At 39.6% G+C, this 17,316-nt stretch overlaps 1 protein-coding gene and 1 long non-coding RNA gene across 3 annotated transcripts in view; one reads left to right on the top strand and one right to left on the bottom strand.

Moving 5' to 3' along the window:
* Positions 1 to 17,316, bottom strand: part of SPPL3 (signal peptide peptidase like 3) — a 96,642-nt gene that overhangs the window by 25,085 nt on the left and 54,241 nt on the right. For both annotated transcript variants that reach the window (XM_070386009.1, XM_070386011.1), the window contains one exon: positions 5,682 to 5,759. In XM_070386009.1, the coding sequence (XP_070242110.1) occupies positions 5,682 to 5,759 (78 nt within the window). The remainder of the gene's footprint in view (positions 1 to 5,681; positions 5,760 to 17,316) is intronic.
* On the top strand, positions 8,350 to 16,211 carry LOC138991473 (uncharacterized). Its single transcript, XR_011467425.1, has 2 exons — positions 8,350 to 8,541; positions 14,155 to 16,211. It is a non-coding gene; the product is annotated as an uncharacterized lncRNA (long non-coding RNA).

Here is a 17,316-nt window from a genome sequence, read left to right as displayed (position 1 = left end):
ACCGTTCAACTTCAGCTTCTTCAGCATTAATGGTTGGGGCATAGTCTTGGATTACTGTGATACTGAATGGTTTGCCTTGGAAATGAACAAAGATCATTCTGTCATTTTTGAGATTGTACCCAAGTACTGCATTTTGGACTCTTCTGTTGACTATGATGGCTACTCCATTTCTTCTAAGGGATTCTTGCCCACAGTAGTAGATATAATGGTCATCTGAGTTAAATTCACCCATTCCAGTCCATTTTAGTTCGTTGATTCCTCAAATGTTGATGTTCACTCTTGCCATCTCCTGTTTGACCACTTCCAATTTGCCTTGATTCATGGACCTAACATTCCAGGTTCCTATGCAATATTGCTCTTTATAGCATCGGACTTTACTTCCATCACCAGTCACATCCACAGCTGGGTGTTGTTTTTGCTTTGGCTCCCTCTCTTCATTCTTTCTGGAGTTATTTCTCCACTGATCTCCAGTAGCATAATTGGGCACCTATGACCTGGGGAGTTCATCTTTCAGTGTCCTATCTTTTTGCCTTTTCATAATGTTCATGGGGTTTTCAAGGCAAGAATACTGAAGGGGTTTGCCATTCCCCTCTCCAGTGGACCATGTTTTGTCAGAACTCTCCACCATGACCTGTCCACCTTGGGTGGCCCTACACAGCATAGCTCAGGGTGAGTTGGTTTGTGAACCATAGTAAGACTTATTTTGGTTAACCTGGTCTAACTTTACAGTTACCTGCATTTGGTATAAAGGTCAAAAGAATCATATAAAGTACATTCCTTATCATCTCTGCACTGTCTTCCTAGAGTAGGTTTGGGTATAAGCAAATAAACTACCCTCAAAATTAAAGAAAGCACAGGGAGGTGCTTGCCTTAAAAAAAGAGAGTAGTTACTCTATAAAAGTTCCATTGTTCCTTTATATAGTAACTTTACATAAAGAGATACATCTGTATTATATTTATGTATTACCTTTTTATCAATTATAAAGTATATCTTCCTTTTGATTTCCTTTTAGACCTACTTCAAACCTGCTGTTCTTTTTTTTGTCTGTGATTCCTGTAGGGACAGAACTCAAGTATCTTCACAGTAATAAGCTGCCTAAAAAATTCTAAACCATCTCACACTGTGTTCCTGGGTCCCTATGCCCATCTGAGTGGTCCCTTTCACCTTCCCTGCCCCTCCATTAATGTTTTCCTGTTGGTTTGTCAAAGGCTGGGGGGAAATACTTATTACATGAGTAATTATGCTATTTTCTCCCCCTGAGCAGCTGGAAAGATTAGGGTGATCAGGTGTCATCTTTAAGTAACACAGGAAATCCAGCAAGCAGAGCTCAGCCAAGGCATGGCAAACGTAAGGGCTCTTAGATTGAGGATTTGTTTGGGGCTTTAAAATCTAGTTTTATTTGCCACAGTTCTCCCCTCTGTACTTAGAAATGTGAAAGCCTGGGGGAAAATAACCAGTACAGTGCACAAACCTTTCATCCTGCGTTTTATGATCTTCTCTCAATAAAATGTATTATTTAAATGAGCAAATAATGTATTTTTTATGGTCCTAAATCAGAGGAGGTAAGAACATTTGGCTGGGCATCGGGAGAGACAATAGGGATAGGGCTAATCAAATTCAAGAGGCATTTCTCGTGCAAGTCCTATATGGAAGGCAACATGAAAGCGGAGGCCAAGGGAGGAGAAATCTGCAGGAAGTAGTGGTGATAAAACCACCAAGGCTCAGCAAGGATGAAGACTGAGAAGACATGTTTTTGACTTAGCAAAAAAAAGGAGACTCTGAGAACTTCAGGAGAGCTTCAATAGAATTGTAAAAGGTTAAAAACATATCAATGAGTGGGTCCATAAAGTGCCACCAGCAATGAAGGGCCAACAATGTGCAATAACGGAAAGAGTTTATCCAGTGTGCAGGTCACCTCAATGAGGCTAGAGTACAGGGCTCCCATCCTAAGCCTACCGAACAGCCTTCCCCAGATGATTCTTATGGTTGGAGAATCCTATGGAAGAAAAACAAAAAAATCACAAAAAGGGGTTTTTAAGAAACTTCTCATTTCTTCTGACTTTACTGTCAGATCAATTTATTTGCTTCACAATTGAAATGTTATTGTTCTCAATAGCCAGCAGCAGTAGAGTACTGCCTGAGTTTAAATCCCAGCTTCATCACTTATTACTTGGGGGAGCTACGTAACATTTCTGGGCCCTAGTTTCCTCACTTATAAAATGGGAATAACAGTATCTATTCTGTTGAATTGATACAAAGATTGAGACTTTAGGTAAAGCATTTACCACTGTAGGTGGAACATAAATGCTCAGTAAAACATTAGCTATTTTCTTCATCAGGTTTCTTTAATAAAGTCAACATCTAACCAAAAAAAATTCTAGTAGTGACAATCATACATCTCTAGACAACCCCCTCAGAGTAACAAATGGAAGTCACTCACAACGTCTGAGAAGCATCTAAACTGGTAGCAACAGCAGAAGCGAGACAGCAAGACAGACTAGTCAGCACCATTTAGCACCCCAGGGGACCCAGAAGAACTATACAAAAAGATCTGCATGACGCAGATAACCACGACTGTGCGATCACTCACCTAGAGTCAGACACCCTGGAGTCCGAAGTCAAGCGGGCCTTAGGAAGCATCACTATGAACAAAGTTAGTGGAGGTGATGGAATTCCAGCTGAGTTATTTCAAATCCTAAAGGATGTGAAAGTGCTACTCACTATGCCAGCAAATTTGGAAAACTCAGCAGTGGCCACAGGACTGAAAAAGGTCAATTTTCATTCCAATCCCAAAGAAAGGCAATGCCAAGAATGTTCAAACTACCGCACAATGGCACTCATTTCACACGCTAGCAAAGTAACACTCAAAATTCTCCAAGCTAGGCTTCAACAGTACATGAACTGAGAACTTTCAGATGTTCAAGCTGGATTTAGAAAAGGTAGAGGAACCATAGATCCACTGGATCATAGAAAAAGCAAGAGAATTCCAGAAAAACATCTACTTCTGCTTCACTGAGTATTCTAAAGCCTTTGATTGTGTGGATCACATCAAACAGTGGAAAATTCTTAGAGAGATGGGAATACCAGACCACCTGACCTGCCTCCTCAGAAACCTATAATGCAGGTCAAGAAGCAACAGTGAGACCTGGACATGAACAATGGACTGGCTCCAAATTGGGAAAGGAGTACATCAAGGCTACATACTGTCACCCTGCCTGTATAACTTATATACAGAGTACATCATGCGAAATGCTGGGCTGGATGATTCCACAAGCTGGAATCAAGATTGCCAGGAGAAATATGAATATGATATACAGATGACACCACCCTAGCGGCAGAAAGCGAAGAACTAAAGAGCCTCTTGATGAAAGTGAAAGAGAATGAAAAAGTTGGCTTAAAGCTCAACATTCAAAAAACTAAGATCATGGCATCCAGTTCCATCACTTCGTGGCAAATAGATGGGGAAATAATGGAAACAGTGACAGACTTTATTTTCTTGGGCTCCAAAATCACTGCACATGGTGACTGCAGCCATGAAATTAAAAGATGCTTGCTCCTTGGAAGAAAAGCTATGACCAACCTAGACAGCATATTAAAAAGCAGAGGTATTACTTTGCCAACAACAGTCCATCTAGTCAAGACTATGGTTTTTCCAGTAGTCGTGTATGGACATGAGAGTTGGGCCATAAGAAAGGCTGACTGCTGAAGAACTGATGCTTTCGAACTGTGGTGTTGGAGAAGAATCTGGAGAGTCCCTTGGACTGCGAGGAGATCAAACCAGTCAATTTTAAAGAAATCAGTCCTGAATATTCATTAGAAGGACTGATGCTGAAACTGAGGCTCCAGTACTTTGGCGCCTGACGTGAAGAACTGACTCACTGGAAAAGACCCTAATGCTGGGAAAGATCGAAGACGGGAGGACAAGGGGAAGACAGAGGATGAGATGGTTGGATGGCATCACTGACTCAACAGACATGAGTTTAAGCAAGCTCCAGGAGATGGGGAAGGACAGGGAAGCCTGGCATGGTGAAGTCCATGAGGTTGCGGAGTTGGACATGACTGACTGACTGACTGAACAACGGTACCAGCTGGCTGTGCCCTAATGAATTCCCTGTATTTTCATCAAGCAATCCATGTCCAAATAAGTAATCGGTCAGTTCTTCATTCAGCTATGCCTTGTTTACATTAAGGCAAGAACCCAGGAAGTCACTCTAGCAGCTTTACTCACTGGCCACTGCCAGTTTTGCTTCTGCTGCCGTGAAAAGGACTGTCTTGGCTGCACTGGGTCATCACCCCCATCACCACCCGAGCTCCGCCTCCTGCCAGGTCAGTGGCGGCACTGGCTTCTCACGGAGTGCAAAACGGGCTGTGAACCGTGCGTGTGAATGATCTGGGTTGCACGCTTATGAGAATCATCCAGAAACCACCCTCAGCCCCCTCACTCTGCCAAAGTCTGTGGGAAAACTGTCCTCTATGAAACTGGCCCCTGGTGCCAAAAAGGCTAGGGACACTGGATTTAAACTATAAAAATGTACACAGTATGTAAGTACATGCCAAATAAAACGTCATTTGAACTAACGAAAGGAGTTTCAGAGTTGTGAGTCTGAAGTTTTGTTTTTTTTTTTTTAATTGTAAAAACTTCTGAAATGTTATTATATACTCAAAAAGAAAAAACCAAAAATTTGTCTATACAAAAAATATAGGATTATGCTGATGAGGTTCTAAGCTGCTCTGGCTTGACTGATGCTTCCTAAGGGTGGCTAGGAACCTAGGGTTCTCAGCAGAAGTCTCAATGAGTAAAACATTTTATCAACTGATACTGGAATTATCAACAGTATTTTACTTGTTCTACTCAATGCTGAGATAAAGCCTGGAAGTATGTAATTTTACCAAATACTCATTAAAATCCAAACATAGTACTGGGTAATTCAAAATCCTTAAGCTTGATTATTTCCTTTAACACTGCTGCTCCCTTTCAAGTTCTCAATTTAAAATTTTCCAGGCAGCTTTCATTTTTAAATTTATCCACCACAAAACTATCAGTTATACAACCACTAAGATTTCTCTAAAGTAAGAATAGTGAAAAGAAGGGAGTTGAGTATCTAGCTTCCTTATCTTTGTATTTCTATGGCTGTCTGCTAGGATGGGAACTTCAAGAAGATCCAGTCTCAGCATTCCTAAGGTTAGCACAGAGAATACTTGGTCAATGCAACTGTGCACAATTCTCCTAATAGTAGCCTGAACCTTATAAAATTACATGCATATGTCAAAAAAGTTGACTATCTACTGGCAATATCATATATGGTCAACATAGGTCAATGCATTTTTTTTTTTAATTAAGAAGAACATTCTGTCCCTTTGAGACACTGCAGAATCACTGTCAAGGACTCTCTCCTTAACTCTCTCAATAAGTATACTTAATGTGAATCATTTTTCCCCCAGAACCAGAATTTAAGCGATTAGTTTTCACTTATTTGCATTAAAATGCCAAAGACATAAGCAAAACCAAGAAGTTTTTTAACAGCCAACCAAAGAATAAATATCAGAAGTATCCTGTTCAACTCAATTCCTGTCAAAGTCATGTTTCTCTTCAAAGAAGCAATAAATTCTGGTCCCAACACCCAGAACAATGTGTCTTCCACCTCCAACAGAAATCAATCCCATTTTGAGAGCATCTTACCTGAAACTACCATAGACTATAAGTAGAATGGAAATCAGAAAAGTAGACACTTGACTGGAATCCACCAGGGAATAGGCCCTAGAGAAACAAGAGGGAAAAAAATTTAATCACATGGCAGCAAACTCATGGAGTTTACAGTCTAATGGAGTTCTATAAACTCCACTAAGTTTTATTTTTATCTAAGAAGGAAAAAAAGTATAAATTGGCATGAACAAATATTAATTGAAACACAGATCTGGTACAGATTCACAGTTTTCATTAGTTGGCCTCCACTGGGTGTTCAATGGTATCAATGCAAAACCCGTCTCAGTAATAATACACACACGTGCTTCCACTCCCAAGTACCAAAATATCTGCCAACTCTGTACTTGTGAATTATCAGTAGTATCTTAGTGATTTTACTCAGTAATAAAGTAAAGCCATGTCTCTCCTGGATTCTAGTTTCATTTTTTTTTTTTTAACTGTCTATTGGTTCTCTTCATGTGGATATCCCACAGAAGGTTCTTGAAAGTCAACAGGTTGAAAACTACAGTCATTGCTCTTCCCTTCATACCTGACCCTCTCAGGGCATATCATGATTCCTTTGGCATTCTTGACACCCTCTTCCCTTCCTTTCCATATTATGATGACAGTCAGAAAGTCCCACAACTTCCACTTCCCCAAATAACCTCCCCTTCACGGATCACAGCCTTGTGACGAAGGGGCTTGTGTAACTCAGTGAAGCTAAGAGCCATGCTATGCAGGGCCACCCAAGATGGACGGGTCATAGTAAAGAGTACCGACAAAACGTGGTCCACTGGAGGAGGGAATGGCAACCCACTCCACAGTATTCTTGCCAAGAGAACTCCAAAATTATATGAAAAGGCAAAAAGATATGACACCAGAAGATGAGCCCCCCAGGTCGGAAGGTGTCCAATATACTACTGGGAAGAGCAGAAGGTAATTACTAATAGCTCCAGAAAGAATGAAGCAGCTGGGCCAAAACGCAAACGATGCTCAGTTGTGCATGTGTCTGGTGGTGAAAGTAAAGTCCAGTGCTGCAAAGAACAATATTGCCTAGGACATTAATTTGAGCAAACTCCAGGAGACAATGAAGGACAGGGAAGCCTGGCATGCTGTAGTCCATGGTGTCACAAAGAGTTGGACACAACTTAGCAAGTGAATAACAAAAACCAAAAGCCTATTTCTCTTAACTTTACTGCCAATTCCTTAGCTCCCTTCTATGGCTTGACTATCAGAAGTAAAAAAAAAAATTTGGGGGCACACCGTGTGGCATGCAGGATCTTAGTTCCCTGACCAGGAGTCAAAGCTGGACGCCCTGCAGTAAAAGCTCGGGGTCCTAACCACTGGACTGCCAGGCAAGTCCCAGTGTTTTCAAGTCTGTCTTCTGAAATTCACCCTTCCGAGTGAATCCTTAGGGATTTTCCCAGAACAAATTTTTCCTCTTTTCATTCATCAAATATTTAATGATGATTCTGTGCCTGGCACTCTGCCAGCCCCCAGGGATGGAATAAAAAATGAGGTTGTCTTGGTCCTGTCTCTTAATGTCTTCCTAAAGGAATTTAAAAATTAAAGTTTGGGCTAAAGGAATGAAAACGAAAAGCTAATATAAGCAAGTGAATGTAACTGCTGAAAATGTTATAAAGGGGAGGAAGACAAGTACAGGATACCCTGAGATGTGTAACAGGTGGAGCCTACTGAACTGGGGGTGGGGGGCTTCCTTAGGGTGGTAGATGAATGAGAGAGACACAAGACTCAATAAAACAGGATTTGGTGACTGTTCAGGAGAGAGGACCCCAGGTTTCTGCTAAGCAGCTGGTAGATGGCCGTACCATCTGGCAAAAAAGGCAACAACAACAGAAGGAGCAGAGTCGAAGTTCCCAATGTGCCGAGGAGCAGCTGGCTCCCTGGGTCCAGAGTTCAGAAGCAGCTCTACGCTAAGGACACAGACCGGGAGCTCATGACCCTCCACATGGAAACTGAAGCCACGGGTTGCATGAGAGGAGGACCCAGTATGAAAGCCCGAAAAGCCAGAAATCTAAAGATCAGGAAGAAGACCCAGGATAGCAAGGTGAAGTGTTTGCAAAGAGGCAGCAGGATCAGATGAGATGGTGCCTGAACCTAAAACTGTTCTACCCCTGACCGCAGCTGACCAGTTATTTAACCTCTCTAAGCTTTAGCTAGTTCCCACCTGTAAAATGAGGATAATGACAACACCTCCCTCAAAGAGCTGTCAAAGGATTAAATGAGGCTTTCCCTGGTGGCTCAGTGGTAAAGAATCCGCCTGCCCATGCAGGAGATGTGGGTTCGATCCCTGGTCCGGGAAGATCCCACGTGCTATGTGGCAATTAAGCTTGCTCCACAACTACTGAGCCTGCACTCTAGATCCTGCAAGACACAGCTGATGAAGCCCTGCGCCCTAGAGCCTGAGCTCTGCAACGAGAAGCCACTGCAATGAGAAGTCCGCCCACCACAACCCAGAGCAGGCTCTGCATGCCACAACCAGAGGAAGCCCGCACAGCAACCAAGACCCTGCGCAGCCCAAAATAAATAGATAAATAAAATTTTACAGAATTAAGATTTAGACAAAGCTCTACATTAGTAAAACAAATTGCTTAAAAAAAGAATGAAATGAGAATTCACACACAGAGCTGAACCCAGTAATTACTCAATGTTCACTGCTTGTATTAGGAGGTAGAGGTCATGAGTGCTGAAGGTGGCTGAGTTGTCAAGTAAGATGAAAACTGCAGAGTCACTGGGTTTATTTAATGTGTGAGTCACTGATGACTTTAGCAAGAACAGTTTTAATGGAGTGAGCCGTGGGGACAGGAGTCAGGCTGGAACTGGCTGAGAAGTTAAGGTAAGGAAACGGAGATAGCTTTTTGAAAAGTACAGTTCCAACGGAGACAGCAGCTAGAGGGGAATGAATGTAAGGTAAGGGAAGTCTTAATTTATTTTTAAAGACAGGAGATACTCAACCTTTCTTGTATGCTGACTGGAAATTATACCAGTGAAGAGGAAAGACGGATGAACACAGAGAAGGATAAGTTTCCTTTAACCTTTCTAAAAAAACCCAGGACATAAAATGAAATTTCACAGTAAGACACTGTGGCCTGTACTGTCAAATCTTTCATCTTTAGTTATTAAAGATATATGCTGAAGTAGCTCTGGGTAAAATGATATAAGGCTTGCATTAAAATATTCCAGGAATAAGAAAAGGTAGGAAGGATTTTTTTTTTTTTAAGGTGAAATTGTTTTTAATTATTGAAACTAGACTGACAGGTATATGGAGGTTCCTTATACTCTTCTGCTTTTGCATATTTTCTGAAAACCTCCACACACACACACAAAAGGAAAATTTCTCTTTTTTACAGCAGTCTTTGAGAAGGTGAGACAATGAAAAGCATGAGAGGTGAATGAATACAGCCATTTATTTTCTGGGTCGTGAGTTCTGTCCCACAGTGGGCACCCACAATTTCCTAAAATTTCAGTCAGCAAAGGGGATGCAGATGCAGGAGACAGTGGACGGCCACTCCAGCCCCTTCGCTAGCTTCTGTCCAGCTATCAGCTTACCCACTAAGAGATACCTGCAATAGGACATTTCCTATACTAGGAAAACGGATTTCAATTTCCCTTTACTCTAAAGTTATCTCATGCTCTGCCATAATCTTTGCACACATCTTTCAAAATTCTCAAAACAAATGACCTCTCTTTAGAGGGAGTGTTTTCTAGAAGTTAAAAAATACCTTCGGGGGGAACAGGAATCAAAACTGTGTATAGTACACACTGACAAGTCTCACTCCCACCTAGCCTCCTCCCCATATCCTCTTTACATGACCAGTTTTATGAGTTTCTTCAGTAGCCTTCTAAAACATATAAACATACTACTTACCATTTCTTCACACACAAGACAGGCCGTTAAATACACTGCTCTGTACTCCTCCACCTTCCCCTTTACCATATAGCCTAGAGATGGTCCCCTATCAGTACACAGAGATCTTTATTTTTATTTTCTTTAAACATCTGCATAGTATTCCACTGTGTGGACATACCATATTTTTTTTTTTTCCCAAAAAGCAAAAATCCCTTTTGTTTCTAAAAATTCTGCTACAATTCTGTTATAAAGAGCTTTGTAAGTTATACTCACAGTCACACACAAGAAATAACACATCTCCAGAGAATAAAGTTCCTGAAAATAAGGTTGTGGGATGGAGGAGGAAATGCAGCATGATAAATGTGGAGGAAATGCAGCATGATAAATGTGGTTAAGCTGCTCACCAGAGAGGTTTTATCATTTTGCACTATGACCATAACAAACCAGCGTCTCTGTTTTCCAAAGTCTTATCAACAGTGAGTGTTGTCCAACTTTTGAATTTTTTTTAGCCAATCTAACAGATGAAGATTCATATTTCAATATGGTTTTCATTTGCGTTAATTACTTTTGTGATGTAATTAATTTCAAAGTGAATTAAAGTGAGATTGAGTAGCTTTTCATATGATTAAAAGCCTGGTCTATAAAGCATGAAATGAGCGTGTGTGTGTGTGTGAGCGAGTGAAATGAGTGTGTGTGTGTGTGTAGGAGAAGGACTTGACTTTTCTTTTGCTAGTGTTTTACTTGAAACTTGACTTTTTCGTACCCTTCACATTCTGAAGCATACTGTCATTCCCTAAAAGGTAAACTTGCCAAACTCCTCGTCTTAAGTCTGATACTATTGTTTCCTTGCTACAACTGTCAAATAAACACAGACTCTCCAGAGACATCACTTAAGACTTCTATAAGTCTGGGTTGAAGTTTTGTTAAAGCAGCCTTCCCTCCTCCACAGATCCCCTGTGCTCTGCTCTGCGTGACTAACTATACTGAGTCACTGATGTTCTTCACAATCTACTTTTCAAGGTGAAGTCTTGGCCATGTGCAAAATCTCTTATGAAGAGGCTGATGAGCACTACCAGTTCTCATCTCCATCTCCTGGCCCTGCACACTACCCGCCAGAGCGCTAAATGCATGGTTTCATTTAATGCTTTCTTCTATACTGGACCATTTTATTTTCCAAATAAATCTGTCCTAAGGAAATCCGGTTAAAGCTGCCTCGTAATATAGTTCATGGCATAATTTATAATAAAACTTTAAAAAAACTTTTAACAACTTTGCAAACTGTACCAAATTTCACATAATTAGAAGTTATGATTTATTCCACAGTGTTATTTGAAATTTCATATACTTTCAACTCAACCTACCACTCTGGCAGTTTTACAAAACGTATTATAAAATAGAGAACATGAATTAAAATCAAAGCCCGGTGGTCCACCTTACTTTACAGCCTATCCTACGCTTCAGACCCCACAAAGCGCCAACAGGTGTGTATCATTTCTCGGGCCCTCCAACAAGGTGTCTGTTTGCAGCAACTCTGGACTCACTTTAAAAAGACAGGAATTACTCTACACTCTGAAGTAAAAGGAATTCCGACAGAAATGCAAACAGGAACTAAATACATGCATTTGAGACACACTGCAATCAGGTTAGCCAAATGTACTAAAAACAGACTCAAAGACTGGCCAGATGAGGTAGGAGTATTGGTCAGCTGTTGAGCTGCAATATTTTATATGGTTATTACAAAAACCATTAATTTTTTAACTGCATTCCCCCAAGCCTTAATACACAAAGACAAAGAACTACCAGAAAGTTCTCGCATATGTAAGGTTATATTCCACACCCTAAGATTTTTAGAACCATACTGGATTTTAGTAGCTGCTCTACAGTCAAGCATCTATTTCTAGCTGCTTTACCAGCAAGTGCTTAGACACATATCCTGCTAAAAATCATGCCAAACCAAGACACAGAGTGTACTGTTCTATAGCGTGTCCTGTGTCAGCCCTGCAGCTATACAATGAAAGCATTCTTGTCCACCCAACAAACCAAGTCACTACTATTCCAACCCTGCACAATGACTGAGAATAGCACTTGGCAAATTTTTTGGTCTTGAGACCATCTACACTCGTAAAATTAAGGACCCTGAGAACTTCTGTTCCTACAGGTTACATCTACTGGTATTTATGCCACTAGAAATTAAAAGTGAGAAAAGTTTTAAATGTTTATTTACTATTTCATTTAAATATAATAAAACCATTACAACACGAGCACATAAATTACATTTCTAAAGGAAATATAACAGTTTTCCAAAACAAAAAATTTAGATGAGGGGCATCCTTTTAAGTTTTCAAAAACCTCTTTAACGTCTGACTTAAGAAGTCAGCCAGATTCTCATAATTGCTTCTGCATTCAATCTGTTGCTGTATGTTACTTTAGTTGAACTTTATGGGGGGAAAAATCTGGCCTCACAGAGATGGGTAGCTAGAAAAGGGAAGAACATTGGAATAATCTTTTCAGATAACTAAGGATACTCTTCTTTGATACTACCCTAAAATTCAACAAGTCGTCATTTCTTACAGGTTACCTGAAATGTGAAATCTGAAACCTTGTCTGTGAATTAAAAAAAAAAAAATTATTACATTAAAATCTCATGGACTATGCTATCAAATGGTTCTTTTATCCATGGGTGATGTAACATCACACACTAGTCACTAAGTCGCACAGCTCCTCCAGATGTTGTCACATTTCATTACAAAATATCTGAAAAACCTCATTTGTTAATTTCACTCTTGAGGCTAATGATAATGGGGGCAAAATTTCCAAAATGCCTTATTTCCATGCAAATTTTATCACTGGCAAAAATAACTTTTTCCCTCCTTGAAGTGACAGGCTCACTTTATTCATTTGTGAGAAACTGTCAGCCACACACTAAAGTGTGAATAACTCCATAGTTTGTCTACTATTTATTCTTCAAGTAAAAATGGTGTCCCAAGAAAACAGAAGCTAGTTCAGCTAGCATTTTAGATGACCACACAAGTTTTTTTGTCTTTTTTTTTTTTAAGAGAACTAATAGTACTTTTATTATATAGCTGAAGTGCTTAACAATAACATTTGGGGTTTTGTTTGTTTGTTTTGCTTTAAACTGAAGTATGTAGTTGACTTACAATATACTAGTTTCAGGTTTGTACAGATTACACATCATACAAAGTTATAAAATACTGACTACCTTCCCTACACTGGATATTACAGCTCTGTGACTTATTAACTGCTGGTTTGTACCTCTTAATTCCCTTCACCGATTTTGCCTCTTTCTCCCTGTGCTAACCACTAGTTCGTTTCCTGTATCTGTTTTGTTCTATTTGTTTGTTTGGTTCTTTATATTCCACATATGGTATTCATCTTTTTCTGTCTGATTTATTTTACTAAGCAAAACACCCTCTAGCAGCTCCATCCTTATTGTCACAAATGGCAAGATTCCATTCTTTTTATGGTTTAGTAATATCCCATAGTGTGTGGGTATGTATGTACACACAGGTCCCCTCTATCCATTCATCTATCAATGGGCACTTAGGTTACTTCCACATCTTGGCTGTTGTTAATAAGGCTGCTATGAGCTGTGAGCATTAGGGTGCATTACTTTCTCAAATTAGTTCTTTTGTTTTCTTTGGATAAAGAGCCAGAAATGGAACTGCTGGTTCATATGGCAGTTCTGATTTTTTGAGGAACTTCCATACTGTTTTCCATGGTGGCCGCATGGATCTACACTCCCACCAACAGTGCTGGAGGGTTCCTTTCTCTCTACATCCTCGCCAACTCTCGTTACTTCTTGTCTTTCTGACGACAGTGATGCTGACAGGGTTGAGTGGTATCTCATCGTGGTTTGATTTATATTTTCCTGATGATCAGTCTCAATGGGCATCTTCTCATGTGCCTGTTGACCATCTGTATATCTTTTTTGGAAAAGAAGGTCCTCTGCCCATTTTTTTTAATAAGGGGAAATTTTGCATTTTATTAGAGAAAAACAAGTGTGCTCAAGTGCTGAGATTTAATAAAAGCAATTTTCACTGCTTCACCGTAAGTGAAACTTTTCTTTTTTTAAAGCAGTATGTGCATGGTGGTGAAGAATACAATGATTACTAGTTCAGCTTCATTTGTGTTACAGCATCGCAGTGACTTTTTTTCTTTTTTAACCCACCACTGCTTTTCACTGTAAGAAAAAAAAAAGTCAAAATGAAAAAGACAAATTAAAAAAAAAACAGCATTATGAAAACAGTCTAACCCTGTAGATTCCCTGATATGGTCTGAGTAAACCCCCATGACCCACTGGTCACAATCTGAGAACTGCTGGCTATATAAACTACTGCTTTTTCTCACATGCGGTTGTAACAGATCACAAGGCAGCAGGGCAGCTATGATTTGTTTCTGCAAAACGCCCAACTTCAAATACAATATGCAAAATATGACTTACATTCCAGGCCTAAGAAATGGTACAATCTTTCCCTAATCGGTGAAATACACTGAAACAGAAATCTGTATTTTTATCTAAAATATTGTCTATCACAATGGTCACAGGAATGGTCTTTCACATTTTTTTCTTATTTTCAGGGGAAAAAAAGCCAAGCATGTATTCTAAACATAGTAATGGAATAAGTATCTTATCAGATGAAATTTAACAAATCTTCATGTGTAAGACACAAAACAAAGAACTAGTGGACGTGATGGAATTCCAGTTGAGCTATTGCAAATTCCAAAAGATGATGCTGTGAAAGTGCTGCACTCAACATGCCACCAAATCTGGAAAACTCAGCAGTGGCCACAGGACTGGAAAAGGTCAGTTTTCATCCCAAAGAAAGGCAATGCCAAAGAACGCTCAAACTACTGCATAACTGCACTCATCTCACACGCTAGCAAAGTAATGCTCAAAATTCTCCAAGCCAGGCTTCAACAGTACATGAACCAAGAACTTCCAGATGTTCAAGCTGGATTTAGAAAAGGCAGAGGAACCAGAGATTAAATTGCCAACAACCCACTGGATCATCGAAAAAGCAAGAGAGTTCCAAAAAATCTACTTCTGCTTTATTGATTATGCCAAAGCCTTTGACTGTGTGGATCACAACAAATTGTGGAAAATTCTTAAAGAGACGGGGATATGAGAGCACCTTACCTGCCTCCTGAGAAATCTGTATGCAGGTTAAGAAGTAACAGTTAGAACTGGACACGGAACAAACTGGTTCCAAAGAGGGAAAGTCATATGTGAAGGTTGGATATTGTCACCCTGCTTATTTAACTCATAAGCAGAGTACATCATGCAAAATGCTGGGCTGGATGAAGCACAATCATGGAATCAAGACTGCCAGGAGAAATATCAATAACCTCAGATATGCAGATGACACCATCCTTATGGCAGAAAGTGAAGAGGAACTAAAGAGCCTCTTGATGAAAGTGAAAGAGGAGAGTAAAAAAAGTTGGCTTAAAATTCAACATTCAGAAAACTAAGATCATGGCATCCAGTCCCATCACTTCATGACAAACAGATGAGGAAATAATGGAAACAGTGACAGACTTTATTTTCTTGGGCTCCAAAATCACTGCAGATGGTGACTGCAGCCATGAAATTAAAAGATGCTTGCTCCTTGGAAGAAAAGCTATGACCAACCTGGACAGCATATTAAAAAGCAGAGACACTAATTTGCCAACAAAGGTCCATCTAGTCAAGGCTATGGTTTTTCCAGTAGTTGTGTATGGATGTGACACTTGGACTATAAAGAAAGCTGAGCACCAAAGAATTGATGCTTTTGAACAGTAGTGTTGGAGACAGTTCAGAGTCCCTTGGACTGCAAGGAGATCAAACCAGTCAATCCTAAAGGAAATCAGTCCTGAATATTCATTGGAAGGACTGATGCTGAAGCTGAAACTCCAATACTTTGGCCACCTGATGCGAAGAACTGACTCACTGGAAAAGACCCTGATGCTGGGAAAGACTGAAGGCGGGAGGAGAAGGGGATGACAGAGAATGAGATGGTTGGATGGCTGGCATCGCTGACTCGATGGACATGAGTCTGAGTGAGCTCCGGGAGTTAGTGATGGACTCTGGAGAGAAGCCCGGCATGCTGCAGTGCACGGGGTCGCAAACAGTGGGATGCAACTGAACTGAACTGAAGATACAGAAAATAAGAAAGTCATTTAAGACAGTTACAATCTAGTAAAGAGACACTGAACAAGGCAAGGTGGAAGAATGTAACATTTAACAGAGAAACTTGCAAAGTTTCCAAAAGAGGGTGGGATGGGGTTTGGGGAGATTGGAATTCAAATATGATCTGTATTTTTTTAGCTGTCCTTTCAGATGAATTAAGGTATGGAAGTTAGCTGCTGTTTCCTATGTGAAAAGCAGTATTAGTAACCAGAATAGCAGCATTTACCTGCAACAGTGTTTAGTGCTGAATCAAGATTCTCAATTGATGTGATGTGACTAAATAAATTTTAAAATATATATATGTAACTGCAATGTTGTTGATACTTAGTTTTAGAAAAACTTCATCTTTAATTGTGGCTCTTTGAAATAAAATTCTACTATACAGGAATGTTATATTTAATCATAAAATATAAGCTTCTAGCATTTGGTTAAAAATAAAAAAGTATAGCCAAATAAGAAATGACAAAAACTTCTTTGTCCTTTTCTTAACATGTACACCACAATGTTTAAAATTTAAACACAATTTAAAAAAAACTTAGTGTTATTTTAAAAATTCAAATAATAAAGAAATGTGAAATATTGAGTCCCATTTTTAACAAAAGGAGGATTATGTGATATATTGGTCTTCAGCATGCTTCTTCCTGTAACAGTTTTCCAAGCTGATCTTTTAAATTTCTTCACAGCAGAGTGAATTATATGCGCATGTTTACAGCAGCTTTATCCAAAACTGACAAAAACTGGAAACAATCCAGACACCATCAACTAGTGAAAGCAGAAACCACTTTATACAGTGGAGAAGTACTCGGCAATGAAAAGCCACCAACTCTTGAGCGATCCACTATGGATCAATCTCTAATGCATTGTGTTTAGTGAAAGAATCCAGACTCAAAGTACAAATATACCCCATTTATATGACATTCTAGAAAAAAATCTCATGGGAGAAAAGAGACTAACTTCCAGGGGCTGGGAGGAAGGGATGATTACAAGGGCATAAGGGAACTTTTGGGGGCAATGGAAACATTCTATTTCTTGACTATGATGGTTGGGCCAAGAGTGTGTGTTGTGAAAATCCACAGAACTCTACAGCTACAAAAAAGTGAATTTTACTGTTTGTAAATTGTACCTTAAGAAATCTGACTTTAAGGAAAGTAGGGGGAAAAGGGACTGGTCGATGTATCAAGAATAGATTACAGAAAAAATCTAAGGGTTCGTCAACAGATGAATGGATAAAGAAAATGTGGAAAATATATATTTTATATAAAAAAATATAAACAAAATGACTGCTCAAACACAGAATGAAATTTTGTCATTTGTAAGAACAACATGAATGGACCTGTATTATGCTAAGTGCAGTAAGTCAGACAGAGAAAGATAAATACTGTAATGATATGTAAGTGCATATGTGGAATCAAAAAAATACAGCTAGTGAATAAAATATAAGAAAAAAGAAGCACAGATACAGAGAACAAACTAGTGGTTAACAGGAGGGAGAGGGACGGGGGAAGGAGAAGATGGTAGAGGATTATGAGGTACAAACTACTATGTGTAAAGTAAATAAGCTCCAAGGCTACACA

The sequence above is a fragment of the Bos mutus genome, chromosome 17 (assembly GCF_027580195.1).
Source record: "Bos mutus isolate GX-2022 chromosome 17, NWIPB_WYAK_1.1, whole genome shotgun sequence".
NCBI lineage: Eukaryota > Metazoa > Chordata > Mammalia > Artiodactyla > Bovidae > Bos > Bos mutus.
The sequence above is the reverse complement of the archived record's forward strand: the minus strand, read 5'-3'. Positions and strand labels throughout refer to the sequence as shown.